The sequence below is a fragment of the Lissotriton vulgaris genome, chromosome 1_1 (genome assembly GCF_964263255.1).
Source record: "Lissotriton vulgaris chromosome 1_1, aLisVul1.2, whole genome shotgun sequence".
In the NCBI taxonomy this organism is placed as follows: Eukaryota; Metazoa; Chordata; class Amphibia; order Caudata; family Salamandridae; genus Lissotriton; species Lissotriton vulgaris.
The window spans coordinates 1,591,094,955-1,591,121,012 of record NC_141685.1 but is presented as its reverse complement, the minus strand read 5'-3'; the positions used below and the strand labels follow the sequence as shown (position 1 = coordinate 1,591,121,012).

Here is a 26,058-nt window from a genome sequence, read left to right as displayed (position 1 = left end):
CAGAAATCTAAGTGATGGCGGTTCCTGTCAACGCATTATAAATTACCGCCTGCTTGTCGAACATTTATAAATTTGGCAGGAGGTCCCCCTACCATGGAGATGGAGTAATTTACTCCATTCCCATGGTGGAACGACAGGCAGCCTGTCATAACATAAATCAGGTGCTTAGTCTTTTTTGAGAGGTATTGTGATGGTGTAGCCAACAGGGCTGTAGAATGTGTGCTTTTAATGCTTTTAATGGAGGCTTATGAAAAAAGTTGCACTAGGTGCAGTCTGATTGCATGTTCCTAAAATCTTAATTTTCGAAGAACATTTTTTAATCCGAATTCTACAACATTTGTGAATGAGTGAGTCCACTGACCTGTCACAACAGTGGAATGCAAGCACCTCTTTCAAATGTTCAGCAGTCACAGAGGTGTTTTACCATCAGAATAGTGAGCAGGGAAAACTGTATGAAAAGCATCAGATGTAACCTGCAGGTGTGAGTATTCATTCTCCGTGGTCACTTACACCTGCCCTAGCCCAAATAGCCCAAATACAAGGGTTTCACCCCCAAATCGTTTACTCATTTTCAGAAAGAACTACACTTTTTAGTGAGCAAATATTTTATGCAAATGCTTCATACGGATAGGACAATGTCATTGTAAATATAGTACTGTCAGAAAGAGAAGATTATCTCTCAAAGATGTTAAGACTTGTTTAATCTAGGGACATCCAATAGGAATGATAAGGGAAGTAACCAAAATTAGGGAAAATGTGCTGCAATGTCAATAAAAGCAGGTCTTATACCTATGTCCTTTTGGTGACATGTTTCAGTTTGAGTGTCAGCATTGCTTTGGCGTGCATCCGTGGTGTAACGCAAAATGTTGGGGGCCCCTTCAGAGACTAGGTACCCTCGAGCCTCCAATATCCCACAGATATTCATGTGCATTGGGCTGAATGGGGACCTTTGAAGTGTTGGGAGCCTCCCTGCGCTGCAGGGGGCCTGCTTTACACCCCTGGAGTTCATGGCAACTGTGCGCAACATATCTTCAAAGTGAAGATATGAAAAGGGGGGAGCTCCTTGTGTGATCTTGAGCACCATGGAGCTGTGGCTTGGTTGCCCCCACGCCTTGCACTCCATTCCGAGGGTGGCGCGTGGTTCTGTGTATATCTAGACTGGAGGTGTGACGCTCTCATATTAAACCTCCAGTGTAAGGCCTGCTCTGGGTTATCCCAGCCCTTTCAGGGTCTCTCTTCGGCCTTTCCATCTGTCCTGCCTAATGTTGAAAACACCCTGGGCCAGCAGGCGTGGTGTCTGGCTGGCCAGTACACGGTATATGGACCCAACTGGCCAAAGGAGCAGGCTACTCTTGCAAGGCGTGTTCTGGGGCACGACATATGGAGAGAGGCACAAGTGAGGTGTTTGCGTACACACCAGCCCTCTGAGTGCTACACATGCCTCATTGTGTCACCACTGAGGTAAGTATGCCTCAGGCCTAATAAATGTACGCATACAGGTGACAAAGCACGATGAAAGCACAATAAGGAATTTTGTTACTACCAAATATTTAACATATGCGCTTAGAAGGCTTTTTACGCTACACAGCCATCTAGGCACTTGACAGTAAAACATGTAGTTCCAAGAGGCCCAGTGCGTACACATACTTAAAATTACCCAACAAGAATAATAAACAAGCATTTGCAATGCAATGGTCTCGGCATCATTAAAGGTAGAGCTATTGGCATTGCTCATGACATTTCTTTTTTTTTCTTTAAATCATAAATAAATGGCATTGTCATTTACATTGCCAATACACAGCACTCTGCACTCAACAGCACACACCACTCTGCACCTGCACTCACTGCTCTGCACACTCACTCTGCACTCACTACTCACTACTCTGCACTCACTACTCACTACTCTGCACTCACTACTCACTACTCTGCACTCACTACTCACTACTCTGCACTCACTACTCACTACTCTGCACTCACTACTCACTACTCTGCACTCACTACTCACTACTCTGCACTCACTACTCACTACTCTGCACTCACTACTCACTACTCTGCACTCACTACTCACTACTCTGCACTCACTACTCACTACTCTGCACTCACTACTCTGCACTCACTACTCACTACTCTGCACTCACTACTCTGCACTCACCACTCTGCACTCACCACTCTGCACTCACCACTCTGCACTCACCACTCTGCACTCACCACTCTGCACTCACCACTCTGCACTCACCACTCTGCACTCACCACTCTGCACTCACCACTCTGCACTCACCACTCTGCACTCACCACTCTGCACTCACCACTCTGCACTCACCACTCTGCACTCACCACTCTGCACTCACCACTCTGCACTCACCACTCTGCACTCACTACTCTGCACTCACTACTCTGCACTCACTACTCTGCACTCACTACTCTGCCCTCACTACTCTGCCCTCACTACTCTGCCCTCACTACTCTGCACTCTGCCCTCACTACTCTGCACTCTGCCCTCACTACTCTGCACTCTGCCCTCACTACTCTGCACTCACTACTCAGCCCTCACAACTCTGCACTCTGCACTCACTACTCTGCCCTCACTACTCACTACTCTGCCCTCACTACTCTGCACTCTGCACTCACTACTCTGCACTCTGCACTCACTACTCTGCACTCACTACTCTGCACTCACTACTCTGCACTCACTACTCTGCCCTCACTACTCTGCCCTCACTACTCTGCACTCTGCCCTCACTACTCTGCACTCACTACTCAGCCCTCACAACTCTGCACTCTGCACTCACTACTCTGCCCTCACTACTCACTACTCTGCCCTCACTACTCTGCACTCTGCACTCACTACTCTGCACTCACTACTCTGCACTCACTACTCACTACTCTGCACTCACTACTCTGCACTCACTACTCTGCACTCACTACTCTGCACTCACTACTCACTACTCTGCACTCACTACTCTGCACACTCACTCTGCACTCACTACTCTGCACTCACTACTCTGCACTCACTACTCTGCACTCACTACTCTGCACTCACTACTCTGCACTCACTACTCTGCACTCACTACTCTGCACTCACTACTCTGCACTCACTACTCTGCACTCACTACTCTGCACTCACTACTCTGCACTCACTACTCTGCACTCACTACTCTGCACTCACTACTCTGCACTCACTACTCTGCACTCACTACTCTGCACTCACTACTGGCCCGGATGGCTACTTTCAAGAAAGCACAGACGTGGTAGCAGATTTCAGGTGTGCTCAAAAATTGTAAGTGGAGCAGATGCATATTTAAAATATTTCTCACAAAAATACTACCGCTGATGGCTGACCACCATTCATTTCACATCTATGGAAACTGAGGGGCAGATAACGTTTAAAAATATTTCATTTAACGTTTTCAGCAATTTTGTTTGTTTTGCATGTTTAGCTAATTCTCTGCTTTGAGTGACGTTTGCCAGACGTGAGAGTGCTTAATTGATTGCATAACACCGACACAAGCACCAATCTGCACTCACTACTCTGCACTCACTACTCTGCACTCACTACTCACTACTCTGCACTCACTACTCACTACTCTGCACTCACTACTCTGCACTCACTACTCTGCACTCACTACTCTGCACTCACTACTCTGCACTCACTACTCTGCACTCACTACTCTGCACTCACTACTCACTACTCTGCACTCACTGCTCTGCACTCACTACTCACTACTCTGCACTCACTACTCACTACTCTGCACTCACTACTCACTACTCTGCACTCACTACTCTGCACTCACTACTCACTACTCTGCACTCTGCACTCACCACTCTGCACTCACCAGTCTGCACTCACTACTCTGCACTCACTACTCTGCACTCACTACTCTGCACTCACTACTCTGCACTCACTACTCTGCACTCACTACTCTGCACTCACTACTCTGCACTCACTACTCTGCACTCACTACTCACTACTCTGCACTCACTACTCTGCACTCACTACTCTGCACTCACTACTCTGCACTCACTACTCTGCACTCACTACTCTGCACTCACTACTCTGCACTCACTACTCACCACTCTGCACTCACTACTCTGCACTCACTACTCTGCACTCACTACTCTGCACTCACTACTCTGCACTCACTACTCTGCACTCACTACTCTGCACTCACTACTCTGCACTCACTACTCACTACTCTGCACTCACTACTCACCACTCTGCACTCACTACTCACCACTCTGCACTCACTACTCTGCACTCACTACTCTGCACTCACTACTCTGCACTCACTACTCTGCACTCACTACTCTGCACTCACTACTCACTACTCTGCACTCACTACTCACTACTCTGCACTCACTACTCTGCACTCACTACTCACTACTCTGCACTCACTACTCACTACTCTGCACTCACTACTCACCACTCTGCACTCACTACTCTGCACTCACTACTCACTACTCTGCACTCACTACTCTGCACTCACTACTCTGCACTCACTACTCTGTACTCACTACTCTGCACTCACTACTCACTACTCTGCACTCACTACTCACCACTCTGCACTCACTACTCACCACTCTGCACTCACTACTCTGCACTCACTACTCTGCACTCACTACTCTGCACTCACTACTCTGCACTCACTACTCACTACTCTGCACTCACTACTCACTACTCTGCACTCACTACTCTGCACTCACTACTCACTACTCTGCACTCACTACTCACTACTCTGCACTCACTACTCACTACTCTGCACTCACTACTCACTACTCTGCACTCACTACTCACTACTCTGCACTCACTACTCTGCACTCACTACTCACTACTCTGCACTCACTACTCTGCACTCACTACTCTGCACTCTGCACTCACTACTCACCACTCTGCACTCACTACTCTGCACTCACTACTCTGCACTCACTACTCTGCACTCACTACTCTGCACTCACTACTCTGCACTCACTACTCTGCACTCACTACTCACTACTCTGCACTCACTACTCACCACTCTGCACTCACTACTCACCACTCTGCACTCACTACTCTGCACTCACTACTCTGCACTCACTACTCTGCACTCACTACTCTGCACTCACTACTCTGCACTCACTACTCACTACTCTGCACTCACTACTCACTACTCTGCACTCACTACTCTGCACTCACTACTCACTACTCTGCACTCACTACTCACTACTCTGCACTCACTACTCACCACTCTGCACTCACTACTCTGCACTCACTACTCACTACTCTGCACTCACTACTCTGCACTCACTACTCTGCACTCACTACTCTGCACTCACTACTCTGCACTCACTACTCACTACTCTGCACTCACTACTCACCACTCTGCACTCACTACTCACCACTCTGCACTCACTACTCTGCACTCACTACTCTGCACTCACTACTCTGCACTCACTACTCTGCACTCACTACTCACTACTCTGCACTCACTACTCTGCACTCACTACTCACTACTCTGCACTCACTACTCACTACTCTGCACTCACTACTCACTACTCTGCACTCACTACTCACTACTCTGCACTCACTACTCACTACTCTGCACTCACTACTCTGCACTCACTACTCACTACTCTGCACTCACTACTCTGCACTCACTACTCACTACTCTGCACTCTGCACTCACCACTCTGCACTCACCAGTCTGCACTCACTACTCTGCACTCACTACTCTGCACTCACTACTCTGCACTCACTACTCTGCACTCACTACTCTGCACTCACTACTCTGCACTCACTACTCTGCACTCACTACTCTGCACTCACTACTCTGCACTCACTACTCTGCACTCACTACTCACTACTCTGCACTCACTACTCTGCACTCACTACTCTGCACTCACTACTCTGCACTCACTACTCTGCACTCACTACTCTGCACTCACTACTCTGCACTCACTACTCTGCACTCACTACTCACTACTCTGCACTCACTACTCTGCACTCACTACTCTGCACTCACTACTCTGCACTCACCACTCTGCACTCACTACTCACTACTCTGCACTCACTACTCTGCACTCACTACTCACTACTCTGCACTCACTACTCTGCACTCACTACTCACTACTCTGCACTCACTACTCACCACTCTGCACTCACTACTCACCACTCTGCACTCACTACTCACCACTCTGCACTCACTACTCTGCACTCACTACTCTGCACTCACTACTCTGCACTCACTACTCACTACTCTGCACTCACTACTCACTACTCTGCACTCACTACTCACTACTCTGCACTCACTACTCACTACTCTGCACTCACTACTCTGCACTCTGCACTCACTACTCTGCACTCACTACTCTGCACTCACTACTCTGCACTCACTACTCACTACTCTGCACTCACTACTCTGCACTCACTACTCTGCACTCACTACTCTGCACTCACTATTCTGCATTCTGCACACTCACTCTGCACTCACTACTCTGCACACTCACTACTCTGCACACTCACTACTCTGCACACTCACTACTCTGCACACTCACTACTCTGCACACTCACTACTCTGCACACTCACTACTCTGCACTCACTACTCTGCACACTCACTACTCTGCACACTCACTACTCTGCACACTCACTACTCTGCACACTCACTACTCTGCACACTCACTACTCTGCAGTTAGACCTGGCACCTTGGCGTGAGTCTCCCTTCCACTTTTTGCTGATGTGCCTCCGATGTTTTGCTGGTTTTCCGATACTCAGGGCACTGCGCCACGGCTGATCCGTGCCGCAGTGCAAGTGCTCCCTACTGTAAATTGTACATACGATTGGTATCCATGATTGGTGCATTGGATTTACTGTTAGTCCCTAGTAAAGTGCACGAGAGAGTGCCGGGGCTTGTAGATGCCAATACTGCTGGTGGGCCTGCAGCGCTGGTTGCGCCACCCACCGAAGCAGCCGTAAAGATGTGTCTGGGAACTGCGACAGTAGAACCCGCGTGCGGTCTCGTACTGTCACGCTAGCTGGGCAAGTGTCCCCACTTGCCAGCACCGACCCTTCCCTTGACTACATATTAGTCCCCCCTATGGTAGGCCTGCGGGCAGGGTGCGTTGTAGGTGCAAGGTAGGACAAGCCCTGATGTGCGTGGCATGTCCTAGTAGTGACTTACAATGAAGACCGTATTTCACTACTGAAGGCTACCTGCTCCAGTAGGCCAGACTGAGCTGCGTGGATTATTACACCCTATAATCCCTGCAGGCTCAAGGAGCATGGTAGTGAGTCATGTTTAGTATGCCTGAACTCGGGATAATGAGATATTTCTTGTAGTCAAGTTTATTTCAGTATCCTGGGTTTGCAAAGGCTACTTTTAGAAAGTTAGCATTTGCTTGCTTAACCATTTCAGCCGCCTCTGCTGGTGTGTATCTGACTGTCTGGGATGTGTGAGTGACAGGGCTGGAGGGATGACGGGTGGTGAATGCGCAGATTACACCTTAGTGGGAGGTAGGAGTGCCTCTTGACTCGAACTGTCACTGTGCTCGACCTCCACAATGCTGGCTCCACCCTCCTGGGGAGCGGCGGATGACTCTGCCGGCACCTGGCCCAGGAAGGGCGAAGCCCCCATCAACAAGGTACTCTGGCCACTCCTGTCCGGACAATGCTGGCTCCACCTCCTGTGGGGCGTCTGATGCGCCTGCCCCTCACACTGAAAGCAGAAGCCGGAGTACACCCGCGGGGGTACTCCAGAACTGAGAGTGGCTATGCAAAGGCCCCCCTGGCCTGCGAGAACAAAAGAATTGGCCTATAAAAGACGGAGCCCTGCTCCTTGAAATTTAGATCCGGTTTGGGCCACAGAAAGACTCTGCCCTACGAGAAGGACCGTGAGAGACAAGGAAGGGTGCTGACTCTTGCCTGTGTCTGGTGCCTTGCTGCTGAAGGAGAGGAAGACAATAAGACTACGAAAAGACTGTTGTGCTACTTGTGCCAAACTCTGCAAAGAGATCTCCAAGGGCTTGCAACTGAACTTGCCCCCTGACCAGCGTCCCAGGACCAGTGGACGCTACCCCCTTGGAAAGCGACTGCGGGTGCTGACCATCGCCGCAGCACCGACGGAGGAATCTCCTCTAGGGCATCGACCTCCTCCCAACCACCGTGACCGGGGCCCAAAGCAACAGCGAAAGCAAAGTGAGGACCAGCCGCCGCTGGCCCGAACACCGTGACCGCAACTGCACCGGGAGCCCGAGAGCAAAGCAAAGGAGGACCCGTCCGGTCCGAGCTATCGAGGTGAAGGCACAGCGAGCCCTCACTCACCTGCAAAGACGGACAATTGCCCTACGAGAATCCGCAAGGTCGGTAAGCCTGCCCGACAGCCCAGCTGTGAGCCCACAGCTGCACCGACATTTGGCTGGGTACGTCCTGCACTTGGGGACCGTACTGCCACTTGTCACCACCGCACAGCCGCCGCCTCCAGGGTCGGAGCGGACGACGAGGAAAGGACCCTGCCGCCACAGAACACCGCTGCCCCGGACGACCAGTGACCTGCTCGGCCGAAGAGCCGCAACGATCAGCGACCCCGGGAAGGCAAAGCGACGTGGGACAGATCCCTTGGAAGCCGCCGGCTCCACAAGAACTTTGAATAACACCGGCCTACGGGCCTCAAGAGAACTTCCATAAGAACTGTGGTAACCCGAATTAAGTAACCTGCAACCGTCTTCATAAAGTTATTGACTGTATTCATAAGCCTGCTTAAAATCTATATAAAGATATATATTTTTACAAGAATACAGTCTGGTCTCGTTGTGTGGTGGGTTGGTTGTAAAGGTGTACTGTTGCAAGTGTTTAACCCTATGTGCCCCAAAGATTAGCCTACGACTGCTTAAGCCACACTACCTAGAGGGTAAGCAGAGGTTGTCTGGAAGGTAACCCTCAGCCCTGACGAGGAAGAGAGAGTCCCTGCTTGTCGCTAGTGTTACACTGCGCCAACTAGAGCCTCCCCCTTCCTACATCTGCACACTCACTACTCTGCACTCACTACTCTGCACTCACTACTCTGCACTCACTACTCTGCACTCACTACTCTGCACTCACTACTCTGCACTCACTACTGGCCCGGATGGCTACTTTCAAGAAAGCACAGACGTGGTAGCAGATTTCAGGTGTGCTCAAAAATTGTAAGTGGAGCAGATGCATATTTAAAATATTTCTCACAAAAATACTACCGCTGATGGCTGACCACCATTCATTTCACATCTATGGAAACTGAGGGGCAGATAAAGTTTAAAAATATTTCATTTAACGTTTTCAGCAATTTTGTTTGTTTTGCATGTTTAGCTAATTCTCTGCTTTGAGTGACGTTTGCCAGACGTGAGAGAGGCTTAATTGATTGCATAACACCGACGCTAGCACCAATCTGAGGGGAGAAACAGAAGTCTGTACATGATGCCAATATTTGGAATTTCAGTTGGCTAAAGTGTACTCAGGCGAGGAGTGAAATAGACCCATGGCATCCTTGTCATAGGCTATGGGCTGGGGAGGGAGTGGACAGCACACAGCAACCCGCCTGACGATATTCCCTAAGGCACCCCAGCACCCCAAAACCTTTTCTTGAAAAGGAGAGTGGATAATAGATGGAGACATGTAATTAAAACCAAAGGGAGAAAAAGAGTTGTGTTGTGCGTATGTCAGGTTTCATTATGTTAGGGAGTGCCTACAGCAATGTTCTGCATCTGCTGCTAAAAAAAGTTGTAGAGCTGAACTAATTTAACGACACATTGTGAATAACAGAGAAGATATTTTGTAAATAACAGCAGCATCCTAAATGCCCCCAGAAGCCCGCCGCGGCCGCCCCGGAAGTCAGGCACGGTCGCCTGTGACGGGGGCGGGGCCACGTCCAGACCGGAAAAGGAGGCAGGCGGAGTCGATGCGTCTCGCGGCCCGGGACTCCTGTGAGCGGTGTAGAGCCCCGGGGCCGCGCCAGCAGGAGGTTGGGCGCCGCGTGCTGAGAGCAGAGTCCCCGACATTGGCCAGGTAAGTTCCAAAAGGCTGGGGGGGCTTGGTGCACTTGTGTGTGTGTGTATGCTCGTGTGTGTGTGTATGTATGTGTGCGACGATGACGGCGGGGGAGGGGGGGGCCTCGGTGCACTTGTGTGTGTGTGCGCGCGTGTGTGTGTATGTGTGAGGGGGGGTGTCTCTGTATGTATGTATGTATGTGCGTGCGTGCATGGGCGCTTGTGTGTGTGTATGCGCATGCGTGTGTGGTGTTGCTGCTTCCCAGGAGACAGCAGCTGAGCGCGTTCGCGAGTGCGTGGCCAGCGGAAATCACCTCCTTGAAGAGGCAATGCGCGTGGCCGAGGCTGTCTCCTGGGAAGCACAGTCTGTGACAAAAGATCTCGGCGGAGACGCGCTTCCGCGCGGCTAGCCGAGACCTAAAAATTCATATGAAACCAATCTTTAAAGATGGACAGAGCGAGATGTTAGAATACTTGTGATGCTGTATAGTGCATTACTACCACTGGTGTGAGACGAGGAATTACATATGCTGTGGGCATTTGAGTGAAGGGCTTTTTCACTCTCCTTCCCTGCACTCCGGCCATTCTGCTGACCAAAACGGTACTGCAGCATGTTATTGTACCTGAGAGTAGAGCCGAGAGCTGCAGCGCTTCTACGCCAACAAAACAGATGGTCTGGGCGGGGAGTGTCCTCAAAAGGAAAAGATAAAGGAATGCAAGCAGCATGAGTGTGCCTGCTCGCTCCTGCGGCAATACTCCATTGGAGTGAACTTATGAGAAAAGGTTGGACATGCACCCACCATTAGCTATTTATAGGCTACGATTTTTACATGACAAAGATAAAAGTCAATCCAAAGCATAGGCGGAGTCACACCCCACAAAGTGCAGACAACACGTTGCCTAACAGTGCAAGCACCGTCTAGGCTCATCCTAAAATTTACATTGCCTAGGGCAGGAATTCTGCCTTTTTCTTTGCATCTGATAGGAAGGAAGGGCACCAAATAAGGTATAAGGAAAGCGCAACGAGGAACCCCATGCACCTTCCTTCCAAAAACACTAAGGTGAAGTCCCCTATAAGGGGTACCAAAGCGTCAGAAATGATGGAGGGATGCCCGTAGGACATACAGACAAAGTACCCTGGAGGACAGGGAGCAAGGCAACCACACAAGAGAAGTAGAATACCCCACCTGAACCTGGGTAGGAAAAACAATAGAACACCTTGCATCAACAGGCTTGGAAGCCAATAGGGCCATAAAACAAAATGTTCCCCAATAACGGGGACCAGAACGAGTCTTTCACAGATCCGGAAGCAATTAAAAATACCCGCTGGAGAATCTCACCAGGTGCCCCTCATAGGCGGTGTGAAAGAAAAAAACTCAATGGCCCTGTTCCAAACGTCTCCCTTGTAAAAGAAAAAAACAGGCGGCCATACCCTGTACAAGCTCAGTACAGGAGAAGAGGAAAGGACAGTATCGCAAGCAGGGCTTAAGATTTCTCTCCACCTGACAATCCCAAAAATGGCATAAAGCGAAGTTGGCTTGAAAGCTAAACAGATGTTGATCATCGAAAGGCATGTCCACCAAGGAGGATTGAACAGCCTTTCGAAAACCAGAGGTGCACCAACCAGAGAAGAACTACCGAAAGAGCCATGGCTCGCACGACAGAATCTGTGGTACCCATGTAACAGCGAATCAGCAATTTAGCCACCTGACGCCCTCCTGGTGTAACCGAGTAAGTGTGTCCTGGGTGTCATCGAGGGGAGAAGGTTCGAGACCAAATCTCACAACATGTGAGAAACAGCCCAGAACACAAGTGGTATTAAGGGACTGCAAAGCGGAACTTTTGGCAGAAAAGATATATCTTCCAAGAGAATTTAAAATGTAGTCTCCCTGTCTGGAGGGACATCATGCAGGGTGCTGATGTCTGAGGAGGTTGGAGCAGCCTGAACCACAAAGGTGAGCAGAGTAGGCTGTCCGAAGAGGCAGATAGGGTCTCCAGGGACAGGACGGTGCCGATGAGGTATAGACTGGTCAATTGAAGTCTTTGAAATGGGTTTAGCCCAATAGCCCAAAAGAATATCAAAGAGGGCTTCACTGAAGGGCAGCACAAGCTCAGCCCCCCATCTGGCCCTGATGAAGCACCCCAAGTAGGGGATCAATGGCTACCTCTACAGAAGGGAGCTGGTGCTTCAGAACCACAGCAAGTCTAAGCAAAAGAAGAGCTAGCCTCAGTAGCAAGGCTAGGAGGAGAAAACAAGCCCAAGGATGGGTTAGAGTCAAGTCCACTAGCCTCACAATGCTCAGACACCCAATGAAACTTTGGAGGAAGCTAAGTAGTGTCACTCATGTCATCACATACATCACCAAAATACCTGTCTCCAGAGGAGAAAAAAGCAGAGGGCTCCTCTGAAGGAGGAGGAAGGTAGTCCAGAAAGAACTGTTCTGCCGACTCCGCTCCAGATGTAGACCAGCATCAAAGAGGTGACACCTCAGCGTCGGCGAAGAGAGGTATAGTAGCAGCAATTGTTGCCTTCAATTCCAATTTCAGGGCTGGTAGATCCAGCATTGGCATCACAGGTGGGAACCCCAAAAAGCTGTGCACCGGAGACAATATGGTTTCAATCACAGATCCAGAGGGCCTCACTGACACCAAGGGAGGTCTCACCAGTTTGGAGTCAGTCAAGACTTCTCAGGACTCCTTTGGGCAGAGACTAGCACTAGAGGGAGACGGAGAGCCAAAAATAGCATAAAAGGAGAAACAGTATTCCCTCATCTGATCCAGAGTTGCCCCTGCGCCGGGAAATATTGGAAAGCACGGGGTAGACTGTTGCTCCAACTCTGTAACCGGAGGAATAGGAGGCGTTGCAGAGACACCGTGTGCACGTAGAAAAGTTAGGGAAGACCACGACTCTGACCACCTATGGGGTGACTTACCAGTCGACAGTGAAGACGAAACACTCCTGAAGCTGGCCCTTGAGCGGTCCTCGAAGGGAGAAGATCACGGCTGGCAAGGGACTTTCGACCACCACATCACTGACAGTGTTATGCGGTGCTCCTGTAACGCCGACGACTGAAGCAGAAGACATTAGCCGCACCCTTCAGAGTCATGGTGCATGCCCAATCACCACATGCAAATAGAATGAGGGTGCAGGGTCAACATCTTAGTCCACAGGACCCCGAAAACATCAAGAAAAAAGCACACTGTGTCATCAACAAACTTAGAGATAAGCCAAAATTTGCCAGAGGTACTGCTCTCCAAATCCACTTGGAATAACGGAAAGGAAGAACCTGACACCAGGGGAGGGCTTCTATGGACTCTGTCAACGCCACATCTGGTGGACATCATTGCTACGGAGTCGCAAGTCACCCTCTTTCGACGTGCAGTGGTACTGCTGTGGAAACGTTTTCTGGCGCCTGGGGAGAATTCAGAAGTAAGGAATCTGTGGCTAGATGTCTATCAGATTGAAATAGCCATCCACTAACCAGAATAAATATGACCTCGAGACTTTCAAATGGCTGAATACACCATTTATCCACAATGAAAAACTCCATCATCCCTAGAGACAAGAACATAGACACATCATGGTCTTTTTCCAATAAAATATCATAAGATTCACTTTATGAACATTTTACCATCCCAAAACTCTCCCAAATTGAATGGTCTCAATTCTATCTACATTAGCTAAAAACAGATGTACACTGATGCACAGCTGGTCAAAACTCATCAAATCATCCCTTATACAGGCTACTGTTCATGGTCCCTTAACATTTGGCAAGTTAAAAGCCTATTCAAATACTGGCAATGCTAAGAGGTCTGGTTTTAAAGGAATGTGGTATGGCAATGTGAGGCATTACAAGCAGATAGCATGGAAACTGATATGTATTTGCGGGGAAGCAACAAACTGTAAAATAATGTTGGTGTAGTTTAAAGGGCCAGGTGACAGTTGCACATATCAAGCCATAACTAAACATCCATGTAGGTTAAAGATTGTCCTCCCGTCTATGTTCCTGCCAGAGAAAAACACCATCACATTATTTAGTTACGTAAAACACTGAAAGATTAAGCCCAGGCAGCTGGATAAACAAAATGATCACAGCTGTGAGGTGGGCAAGCACTTTTTTTGTGGAAGCACATAGCTTCTGCCCAATCAAAACATGTACTTCGGGCTCCTAACATGTGCGTGGAGCCAAAGCCCCTCTCTAGTGATGCTCACATAATTTTCTGGTTAGAACTGCACTGTCAAGCCAGACTATAGAAACTTTCACTCAGGTTTTTGCCAGGGCTGTTTGGATCTAGAAATTCTACATTCACCAAAAGAAAGATGCACTATAGAAGTATAAATGCTACCAAACATATTTCAAAATGTCAAACCTGTCCCTGAAACTCGCGGTGTTCCTGAAGGATCCATATTAGCACCTTTACTATTCTACAAATACTATAGCTCACCAGTCCCAGCAACCGTGTCTTCTTGTCTAATCCAAGTATAATAACAACTGAATAATCTGCCTGTACAACTTTACAAACCCAAAACTGAATGTTTAGTTCTTTCACTGAATACAAATTTCTATTTCGATGAGAACAGGGCAAACCCAATCCAACCAGATTGTTTCCAACCACAAATTGTACAAGTTTATACGGTTCATACTTAATCTTGAAGCACGCATAACATCTACCAAAGGGGGAATTTTACATCATAAATTACCTTATAATTGTAAGCCCTTCTTACAATTTGAGGACCTAAAACATGCTTAGAGTACGGCAATGGCCTTCTCACAGGACTATCCAAACAGAGCCTGGCACATCTGAAACTGACCTCCATGCTGCTGTGCAACTAATCTTAACACTCCTTTAAAATGGTTCCTGACTGAGGCAAGATGCAACTACAAAACCATCTGCTTAGCTTACAAGACTCAATGCCTTTACACTCCAAAATATCTTTTAAATAAAGTAACCATCTTCGGTGGCTGTTGCATGGTTAGAAACAAAAGACATGTTTGCCGTCTGTTCCAACGCCTCTTTAGTCTTTACCTTTTCGGACCAGGAGACTGAGTTATGTAAAACAAATATCCATGAGACGGATCAATCCTTCCAATCAATTTAAGTGCTCCTTGAAATTATACCTTCACGATAATGTCCTCATCTTATGTTTTTCGTATCTGAAATGTTTACTAGTGGCCATGTTCGCACCTACGTCCCTTAAAGTGAACAAATACACTGACCTAAAAATATATTTGATGCGACTGTCATGAAGAAATATCAAAGACATTGCCAGGTAACTCAGGTAGAATTAAGGGTTACCACCGTTAATTTATGAAATTCGCATTATTACATTAGTACAACGTTTGCTCATCAGCTCATGTATGGTCCTATCGCAATAAATCCACCAATCGATCGCATCCTCTCTTATAGTCATGTCCTTAACTTTTCAAACAAAAGCACTCATTCATTACTAAATAAATGTAAAACCGTTAAGGTAACCATGTTGCTGCTGCATACATTTTTACATGCTTTACTTAATCCTGCATTCCCGATCACTGTTTACTTTCTCCAGGATGTTCTGACTTTTTTTCCAACCAGCATATTACTCTTGTCTCCCCTCCCTCATAACTTCTTTCCCATTTTCTGGTTCTCCAGCGCCGCAATGTTATAAGAATGACAATAGCGTATGCAAATATCATCACTCCACACCAAAAAAGCAAAATAAAAAACATTGTCATTTTCAACGGCAACAGATCTAACTTTCACAAATGCGAGACCTATTGCATTGCAAATGCTTGTTTCAGTAGCAGTTACTTTAAAGCGCATTGCCATTTCTTGCAGATAAAGAAATGAAACGTGAAGAAAAATCAGTTAACCTTGTTAGTAAAGCATAGAAGCCTGAATTAGAAAATGTGTTTTAAAGTTGCCATCTAGGCTACTAGGTCACACCAATTTTTTGAGAAGTTTCATTAAAAATAAAAAAAAGTGAACACTGTGTAACAATAAGCATTTGTTTGAAATATATAATCTATGATACTGAGATATGCACAATAGAGAACTAGTGATAGAAGTTAACTATGTGCTTTCTTTCTCAATGGAGAACTAGACAATACCCCAGGTCTAGGAGTCTTCCTTTTACATTTTCATACCTACCAACTGCATGTGAAACTGCTTTATCATCTCCACTTGAAGATTAACTATCTCTCGATGGCATGATTCCCTGAACCAAAATGAAATGACATATTATTCAAACACATATCATAAAAACAAGTATTAAAATACATTGTCTGAAACTAGGCTAATGCATGTCTATCTAGTAATACAGAATCAGGGAAGCGGCTGGGGACTAAATCGACTCTAATTCAAATGTGACTATTTCACGGTAAATGCATATGAAAGAAATATAGAAATATTAACACACTCGCTCATTGACTTTTTTTCCAAGAAATAAATAGCAGTCAAATTATTTGAAGACGGAGATTTCAACAGTTTTAAATTGAGTAATCACTGAATTGCAAATTCAATAAAAATAACAGTTTTTTATGATGATATACCAGAAACTATAGTGAAGTAAAAAAAACACATTGCACAAACTATTTTTCTTTGTAATGAATCTTTTGAATATTATTTGTGGCAACATGTTCTTAATCTAGCCATGAATCTGCAATACTAATTGGAAAAACACACGTCCTTTCACTTTTGGTAGTAGAGAATGTTAAATTAAAGTTAGCCTGTCAAAACTCCTTTCAGAGGGCCAGAGTTCAAGCAGGGGTTACTAGGCCCAACCGTTTTTTCTGATGTCCCTGGGACCGACCTACGTGGCAAAGTGGTATGCCATCACTTGACTCTCTGGGGTAAGGAAGTCAAGCAGTCAAAGGCACTTCAGGGAGAGGTAGGGTAAGGTGTTGTTACGTCGATAGTCTTTCCTATCGCGATTTGTCCCCTGCATACTCCCGTCCCTGCCGTGCGACCTCCCCACCTTTGCATGCGTTACGTCATAGGGCTTTGTTCTAGGACAGCTAGGTAGTTGACAGTTTGTTATGACAGTTGCAGCTGTCCATGGTTTATGAGCTGGTGACCGGAGCGCCGACCTTCGTACCGGTGTGTCGTTTGTTATGAGGAATAAAGTTACGCATTAAGACATATGCTTTTGTCATTTCCTTAACAATTTGGCGACGAGTGACGACACACCGAAGAACCCACGAAGAAAAAAAATGTGTAACTGAAGTAGAAGGCAGTGCGAGGCATCGTGAGAAGTGAGGCAGCAAACACGAAGAATTTATGAGCAAAGATGAGAGCGCAGACACCGTGTGTCTTCACAACTAATGATTGAACTTTGAAGATTCGAAGGAAAAAGAAAAGTAAAAGAACACTTGAAGATTATTAAGTGGTATCTGCGCAAAGCAAGTGAGGTGAGCCGTGAATGCTGGGTGGAGGAAGAGTGAGCGCTGTGGGAACACAGTCAATTTCCAGAAACCGAGTTTGGTATTAATTTGAGTCGACGCGTCAAGCGTGTGAGGGGAAGCTCATCACAGATCTCCAGCATGAAACAAGAGTAATAGTGATGACGAAAGGGGCGTCAGGGGGCCATTTTGAGTGAGGGAGCCTTCGTGCCAGTTTCATTTATGAGGCAATAATAGCTTGTGTTGTAACAGGAAAGTAATTAAAACGTCACCACGCAAACCTTTTGAATTAGAAAAATAACACGTGTGTGGACTAAAAACAGAAAGAGGATTTAACCCCTATGCATTGGTTCGATCATCTTGAAGCGAAGAGGAAAATAGTGAGAGATTTTTTTTGTGCTGAATAAAAACACAGATTACAAGTAAGGAGTACTAAGAAACAAGACATTTAGTGTGGAACTCCTTTTGAAAGGAAAAAAAAGAAAAGAAGAACTGTAATAGGCAAATAAATAAAAAAAACATAATAATAAGGAATTTAGTGGTCCCTTCAGGGTAGATCCTTCCCATATCCAAATGGCAACAGGCAACATATACAATCTACCACCCCCACAATCATTCATAAAGGGAAAAGAGGAACCAGAAATAAAATGGGAGGAATGGAGAGAATTCTTCAATAACTATATAACGACTTTTGACAAACCAGAAGAAACTTTAGCAGCAGAGGAAAAGGAAAAGATACTGTTACACTGTTTAGTGGCAGGTGGCCTGAAGGTGTACAACAACATTACAAAAAAACACGTGGGGTAAATGAAGGAGATGTGTTCAATAATGCCATGGAAGACTTGGAAAATTATTACAAGCCCACTGTGTGTGTTGCAGTTAACAGATATAAATTTTATAGGCGTAAACAAGGGAAGGAAGAAAGTATAGAAGACTATGTCTTCGCTTTAAAAAATTTGGCACTGACATGCAAATTCGGAAACATGCATGATGACTTGATAAGAGACCAAATCGTAATGTGTGCGGCTAATCCCGACATACAGGACGCATTATGGGCCAAAGGAGAGAAACCACTCAAGGAAGTAATTGAAATAGTAAGGAAATAATTAACGGGTCATTGTGCTAAAACAGTCATAAAAGAGGACGAGTATAAAAAGGAAGAAACAGGAATAGTAGCTACAGTAAGCGGAAGAAGGAAGAAGCAATTAATAAGGAAAAACGTAAAGGAGGAAGATGATGATACAAAAAGTGAAACTACAAAGTACAAAGATCTAAGATGTTTCAGATGTGGGAGCAAAAAACACTTGGCAGATAATTGGGAATGTCCAGCAAGGAACAGTAAATGTACTCAATGTGGACTGATAGGTCATTCTCAGAAGGTGTGCTACAGGAGAGCAAAAGGGAAAACCTGTTATGTCGAAGAGAGTGAGGATGAAGAATCAGAATCATCAGATGAGTCGGAGTACAACTTATGTGTGCTCATCATAACAGAGGGAGAAACCAATGAGAAGGAAGAAGAGTACAAAGAAAAACCAGAGTGTGTCATCAACATAGGTGGTGTGGACATCGAAATGGTTGCAGATTCTGGGTCAGATTGCACAATAGTAAACAGGAATGTGTGGAAAAGTAAATTGGCAAGAAAACTAGGAGAAGAGTTAATGGAAGCCACTTTAACGCTAAAAACATACACAGGAGAAAACATTGACCTGGTTGGATGCAAAGAGATGGAATTGAGTTTCAAAGAGAGAAGTACTAGGAGTAAGGTATACATTTCGGAAAAAGGCATTTCAGTAATGGGATGGAAAGAGCAGAGCAAATTAGGAATAACACTAAATCCCAACAATTGGGAACAAGTGAGTTGGTTGGCTCATAACGAAAGAACACAACATAACCAGTCTGTGTTGTTGGGTGGGATGACACCACAAGCAAAGGATAATGACGGATGGAAAAAAACTGCTGGTAGAGCTGAAAGAACAAGTGAAGCAACAATGGAAAACAACAAAACAAAACAAGGTACTTACAAAGAACATATAGAAGATAAACACGCAAGCAAAGAATGCGAGATCAGGAAAAATAAAGCAGTAAAAGTGGAAGAGAGTGTGGTCGTTGAAAAGAGACAAAGTATACCAACACAACCCAAGGGGGAAGAGGACTTGTGTCTGGAGGAACTAGAGTGCAACAACAAAGTGGATTACTATGACTGGCTGTATTTGGAGGAGTCAGAGGATGTGGGGGAAGAGACACTAGAACAATTATAACGTCTAAACCCCAAGGTTGATTTAGGGATGAGCGGAATGCATAACAGGTTCAGGGGAGAATATGCGTACAGCAGTACAGAGGACTCTTCCTGTGCTAGTCAATCATCCATGTTGAAGAAAGGAACGGCTCTAGAGGGAATGGTTACGGAAGGAATGGAGCCAATGGATAGCAAAGCCGCTGGTGGTCCCAGTACTGAGTGCAACAAGAGGACAGATGTTGGTGATAGGATAGCAACCAGTGCCAAGAAGTGTCCTAAGGAAGAGGATTATCTAGCTAGTGACACTGACCAGCGTGGAGAAGAATGTGCGAGTAAGAGAAGTCTCGAACACAACAACATGAGGGATTACTACGAATGGTTGTATTATGAGGAGTCGGAGAACGTGAGCGAAGAGACACATAAACACCTACAACGTCCACACCCAGAAGTGGACTTGAGAGCGAACTGGATGCAAATTGAGTCTATGGAGAAGAACGAGTTCAGGGGATCTGAGGACTCTGCCGACTCCTTCTGCGAGATAAAATCGCCTACGTTAGAGGAAGTTCGAAACTTGGTGGAAGCCATTCCAGAAGGTATGGACCCTGTCGACAGGAGCAACACCAGTGACTCTGGAACAGAAAACGAAAAGAGGTCCAATGTGAGACTTTACACGAATGATTACGACGGAGAAGATACCAGTCGCACGGTTGACATGGACGCCTGGTGGTCAGGTCCATGAAGTACAATGACTTCTTGTTCTACTACAGTTCATGTTTTTACTTCTTTCTTAGGGAAGGAGATGTCCGGATATTGTTAGGGCCTTGCCCCGTGGTTACGTGATAAGCAGGCTCGATCGTCCTAAGGGCCGGGGCGGAGGCATAGCAATTATTTGTAAGGACTCATTTAAGTGTCGTACTTTAGACAACCCGCTGTCAGACTGCGAAAGTCTGGAATTTGCTATTTCCTTCTCCCCAACCTGTACACTTTCGGGTATCCTATTGTATCGTCCACCAGGATCCTACAATGGCTTTTGTAATGCCCTCCTTGATAACATTTCTCACCTTAGCAGTACTTCCTCTAATTTCTCTATTATCGGGGATTTTAACATTCATATTGATGACCCTGAAGCACTGATCTCGCAAAATCTTTTAGAGGGATTGGGGACTTTAGCAATGAAACAGTTTGTGGAGGGAGCCACTCACTCTGCTGGCCATTTGATTGACCATTTCTACACCAATCTCACTGACATGCAGTGGAAGGAGTCGCAATTTATTCCATGGTCAGATCATGCACTACTCTCATTTGCATGGACGCCTGCGGATGTTGTCCAGCCTTATATAACAACTAATAAGATAGGTCGGATTTGGTCAAAACTGCCGGTGGCGAAGTTGGCATCCTCCTTAAAGTGGAGAGGTGTGGCTCACTGGTTAGAGGCGGCAGACCCGAGTGCAGAGAACGGCCCGGGACCAGGGTTCGATTCCCGACGCGGCAGGGTCTTGGACCAGGATCAGCGGACTGATAATTCTCGCATCGGTGCCTACTCCGACCAGGGAGCACACTCGGCAACTCTGGGCATTAGCTTGCCTCATCTCCACAACGGCCCCACACAAACGCCGGGGATGCCTGGTTTCACCTTGGAGATCCCCAGGAGGGACTATCTCACAGGGAAAGCCAGGACGGGTTCCCCAGCGGTCTATAGCGCTACGAGGCCTCCGGGTAGCAGTGCGCTTTACAAGACACAACAATTTACAATAACAATTTACAATTTAAAGGATTCTCTTCCGTTAATTAGGGAGGATAACCCGATTGAAGTCTACAGTTCCTTTAACAAGTGGCTAGAGTCCTCTCTTGATCTCACCCTTCCTAAACGCAAAATAGTGCACCGCGGAGGCTCCAATAAAATGCCTTTGTACACTGCAGAATTGAAATGTCTTAAACGGAACTGTAAGAGGCTAGAGAGGAAGTGGAGAAAGAATTTCACCCTGGAGGATAAATCGGAATATAGAGCAATTATTAGGATATATAAGACCCAATTAAAATCAGCTCAAGCTTAATTTTACCAGCTGGAGATTTCTAAAGCTGCTAACTCCCCCAGGGAAATGTACAAGATCTTCAAGTCATTGGTTACTCCGCCTAGTCCCCTGAATGAAGTGGCCGATTCTCTAAAACGGTGCGAAGAGTTAGCCAATTTTTTTAGCTCAAAGGATGCTACCATCTACTCCTCCTTCTGTGTGAAGGAAGCTACAAATGATCCTGGACACTCCATTGAGCTCACTCCTCGATTGGTCTCTTCACCAACTTTGGATGTTCTGCCCCTGATAGATCCCTCCACAGTAGAAAAACTTTTGGAGAATCTTAAGTCAGGCTCTCCATCGGATATGGCTCCGCCCTCTGCCCTGAAACAAGTCTCCGAGGTGGTGGTACCAATCATGAGGGATGTGATCAACTCCTTTCTTTCCACTGGAGTGGTTCCCCCACTGTGGAAACAGGCCAGAGTCAAAGCTCTATTAAAAAAAGCTAATCTTGACCCCTAGGATTGGTCAAACTACCGCCCTATCTCCCTGTTGCCAGGGATGAGTAAAATCACGGAGAAGCATGTAAATCTAGCTTTATCCGCCTTTATTGAAAATGAGGCAGTGCTTCACCCTACTCAAACTGGTTTTAGAACCAAACAGAGCACTGAGACCGCCCTGGTTGTTGTAGTGGAGGAAGCGAGGAAGATTGTAGATGCAGGAGGCTGCGCTGCGGTGGTCCTTTTGGACCTTAGCGCAGCCTTTGACACGGTTAATCACTCCTTGTTGATCAGCCGGCTCTGCGGGGCTGGTATCTCCGGTGTGGCCCTTAAATGGCTTCAATCTTTCCTAGCAGAAAGAACATTCTCTGTTTTTGAAGGGGAGTTTACATCACAACAGTTCCCCTTTCATTACGGCGTTCCCCAGGGATCCTCATTAAGTCCCACCTTATTTAATATCTATAGGAGGCCCCTGGCCGAGGTGGTGCTTCCCTGGGGAATTAAATTGGTCACATACGCCGATGACACTCAGTTGGTGGTCTCACTAACGAGGTCTGAGGATTGGACCTCGGGACCAAATAATCTGTCCCCCTGTCTCACTAAGGTTTGTGACTGGATGGAAGCCTCATTTCTGAAACTGAATGGGACAAAAACCGAGATCATGATCATGGGTTACAAGGCCCCCATGAACCTCAAACCATGGTGGCCGAGTTGCCTGGGCCCCCCCTGACCCCCAAGAAACAAATCAAGAGTTTGGGAGTCTGGCTTGACCCCTCCCTCGGTTTTCAAGTGCAGGCAAGGAATGTAGCCGCAACATGTTTTGGCCTGATTAGGGTACTAAGGAAGGTTTTGAACCTCCTTCCATCTGTTTCGAGACGGCTCCTGGTCCAGTACTTGATCATCGCCCGATTGGATTATTCTAATGCACTCTATCTTGGCGACCCGATGGGCACTATCAAAATTCTGCAGTTAATCCAGGACTGCGCTGCTTGAGTATTGGTCAAAGTACCTAGACACAGCTCGGTTAAGCCTGCTCTACGTGCTCTACACTGGCTACCGATCCAGGAGAGGATAGGTCTCATGTGCATGGTCCACAAATCCATCACAAATAACGGTCCTGATATTCTGTGCCCACTCTTTTGCCCATACCGATCCTCTAGAACCCTTAGGTCTAGTGAACTCAATCTTCTGACAGTCCCAAGGATCAAAAGATCCCGTATGGGGGGTCGGCGGTTCTCTTTGCAAGCGGCCAAATTCTGGAACAATCTTCCTGAGAGCATCCGACTTCAACCGAACAATCTCATGTTCCGGAAACAACTTAAGACCTTTCTTTTCCGATGAGTGATGGTGATGTGCCTTGGGTCAAAGCGCTGGGATGCCTTAGGGTAGCCATGCGCTATACCAAGTATATTATTCATTCATTCATGTGTTACGTCGATAGTCTTTCCTATCGCGCTTTGTCCTCTGCATGCCCCCGTCCCTGCCGCGCGACCTCCCCGCATTTGCATGCGTTACGTCATGGGGCTTTGTCCTATGACAGCTAGGTAGTTGACAGTTTGTTATGACAGTTGCAGCTGTCCATGGTTTATGAGCTGGTGACCGGAGCACCGACCTTCGTACCGGTGTGTCGTTTGTTATGAGGAATAAAGTTACGCATTAAGACATATGCTTTTGTCATTTCCTTAACAGGTGTACACTGTACACCGGATCAAGACTCAAAATACATACCGGAAATGCAATAATTTATTTTCTTGTCAAATTCTGGCTTTTGTGAAAAAGTAGTATTCAATATAAACACTCAAAGCACAAAAGCCATGCACTAAATAATATCCACAGACTTTAAAGGCTGCTACACCAGTGTCATACTGGGTGGTATATCCCTATCCGTTAGTCTCCCTTTCCCTTCCAGTGGGGCTGGTTATTCCCTATTCAATAATGGAGGTGGCTTCATTGTAGATTTAAGACATGGTCCATGTTCTTTCCCACACAACAAAGTCTGACTTTGGCCTTAACAGTAAACTTCAGCAGTGCTATCCACTTAGCTAGCATAAGTCTCTGGCAAGCCTGGTGGCCTAGAACAGTCTTACCCGACCCGCTGGCAGCAGCTGAGTGCCGGAGGATCAAGGTGTGTCTTGATGGCTTTGGCCCCTCAATCTCTTGCAGTCATTTCCCAATTACAAGGGGGCCACCACAATCTCAGGTTAGCCTGCGTTGATTGTCTTTTCCACAGCTCCCTTGGCGATTGTTGTTACCATATCAGTTGTCTTCTAGAGTAGGCACCTCATGGCTCATCCCCAAGCTGGGATCCTTTTCGGCTGACGTTTCAGGACAGTGGATATGACTTCACAGTGGTCACCACCTGGCATACTGGGGCCGCGGACTTCACACAGCAATGGTGACAGCCCTAACTTAACGGTGGACCCACCTGACATATGTGAGTCACCGACATCACAAAGCATGAGCGACGTCCCTACCTTCATGCTAACCCGTGTGAGAAGTTGGCCTGATATATAGTGCTCACTATTCTAGTGATCGCTGTGTATCATTCCAAACGACCCTTATTGATGATTGGTTGTAAGTGAACCTTATAGACCAGCTATCCTAGTAGCGTGGACAAAAGCAGTCTTTAGGCTAAACTCTAGAGGGTGTGTTAAGCCAGCTGTTTTACCATCACATATACCCCTTGAACACCAAGTGAAAGGACACCACACAAGTTGTTTTAAAAATAAAGGATATTTATTAATAACAAGTCTACCCTGAGCTCGTTATGAGTCAGGGAGCTAAGCACAATACAAAACTCTTACGAAAATACTTCAAGTTGCACAATTTACACAAATGCCCGAGGGGCACGAAAAACCATATACCCTAAAAGTGGAATGCGAAATACTAGCAGGTGAGTAACACGATCCAGAGGCTTCAGGATCGCTAGGACTACACTACTGAACTCTAAGGTTAGGAGCAGGAGGCCTAGGGAGATCGGGTGCAGAGTGTGCACTCTCACGCGGGATGCGGGACAAAGTCTATGGAGGCTAGTATTTCTAAAGTTACTGTTTCCGGACGAATCCGACTAGGTAGACTTAAAACGAAAAAGGATCTGGACACTTGGATAGTGAACCTGCGTTGGAGCACCGGAATGCTCGGGTTACCTAGCCCAGGGGCTGCGGCTGCATAGGGTTCAAAAGACGTCGGGAATCCTCGTTGTAGTCTATGGAGCCTGAAAGAAGAAGTTGCTGGCAGGCGACCAGTGAAGATGTTCGGTGTGATCCAAGCCTGGATCGGTGATGGAGACGACCTGAAAGCAGAGGGGACTCAGTTCTCAATCACTAGCCAGTGATTGTGTGGGCACCAGGATGGCTCCGGATGAGGTCACCGCGATCAGGTGAGTGGGCGACGCTGGACTCTGCAGTCACACGGGCCAGGAGGCGTTATCGGCGACCAGGCTGGAGGTGCGAGCTGTCCCACGATGGTGTCTGCTGTCGGCGATGCTGGAACCAGGATTGGAGCAACAAGCCTTGGCAAAGGCAAGCCCACGCGGTGGAGTCAAAATGGCGTCTGGAGTGGACCAGGAGGGTCCGGGGTGCTCCTCTTTTGGAAGGGAGCAAGGGCCAGTCTGGAGCAACCAGACCAGCGGTGAAAACGTCGTGGTACGTCGTCAGGAGGGTCACTGGCCAACGGGCAAGTGACCGGACACCGTGGCAAGCAGCAAAAGAGCAGAAGGGCCCCACGCAGATCTCGTGGATGCTGGGGGGCTGGACTTCGGTGCTGGAGCTGCTCTGGGTTGGGGCTTCTCAAACCCCAGTGCACTCACTCGAGGATCCCTCGGCAATCGTGCTGGTTAAGCGTTGTCCTGGTTTTGAAGATGGCCAGTCCCTCAGGTCTCGTCACACCCACGAATCTCAGCTGGGCTGATGATGCAGGTAGAGGTCAGAGATGCCAGGG

The 26,058-nt window shown here is 47.1% G+C and overlaps 1 protein-coding gene across 1 annotated transcript in view; it reads right to left on the bottom strand.

The window, feature by feature from the left end:
* The window catches only part of LOC147750852 (protein NEDD1-like), a 590,100-nt gene that overhangs the window by 44,670 nt on the left and 519,372 nt on the right, over window positions 1-26,058 (bottom strand). Inside the window, exon 16 of the mRNA XM_086937113.1 lies at window positions 16,122-16,188. Within this exon, the coding sequence (XP_086793239.1) occupies window positions 16,122-16,188 (67 nt within the window). The remainder of the gene's footprint in view (window positions 1-16,121; window positions 16,189-26,058) is intronic.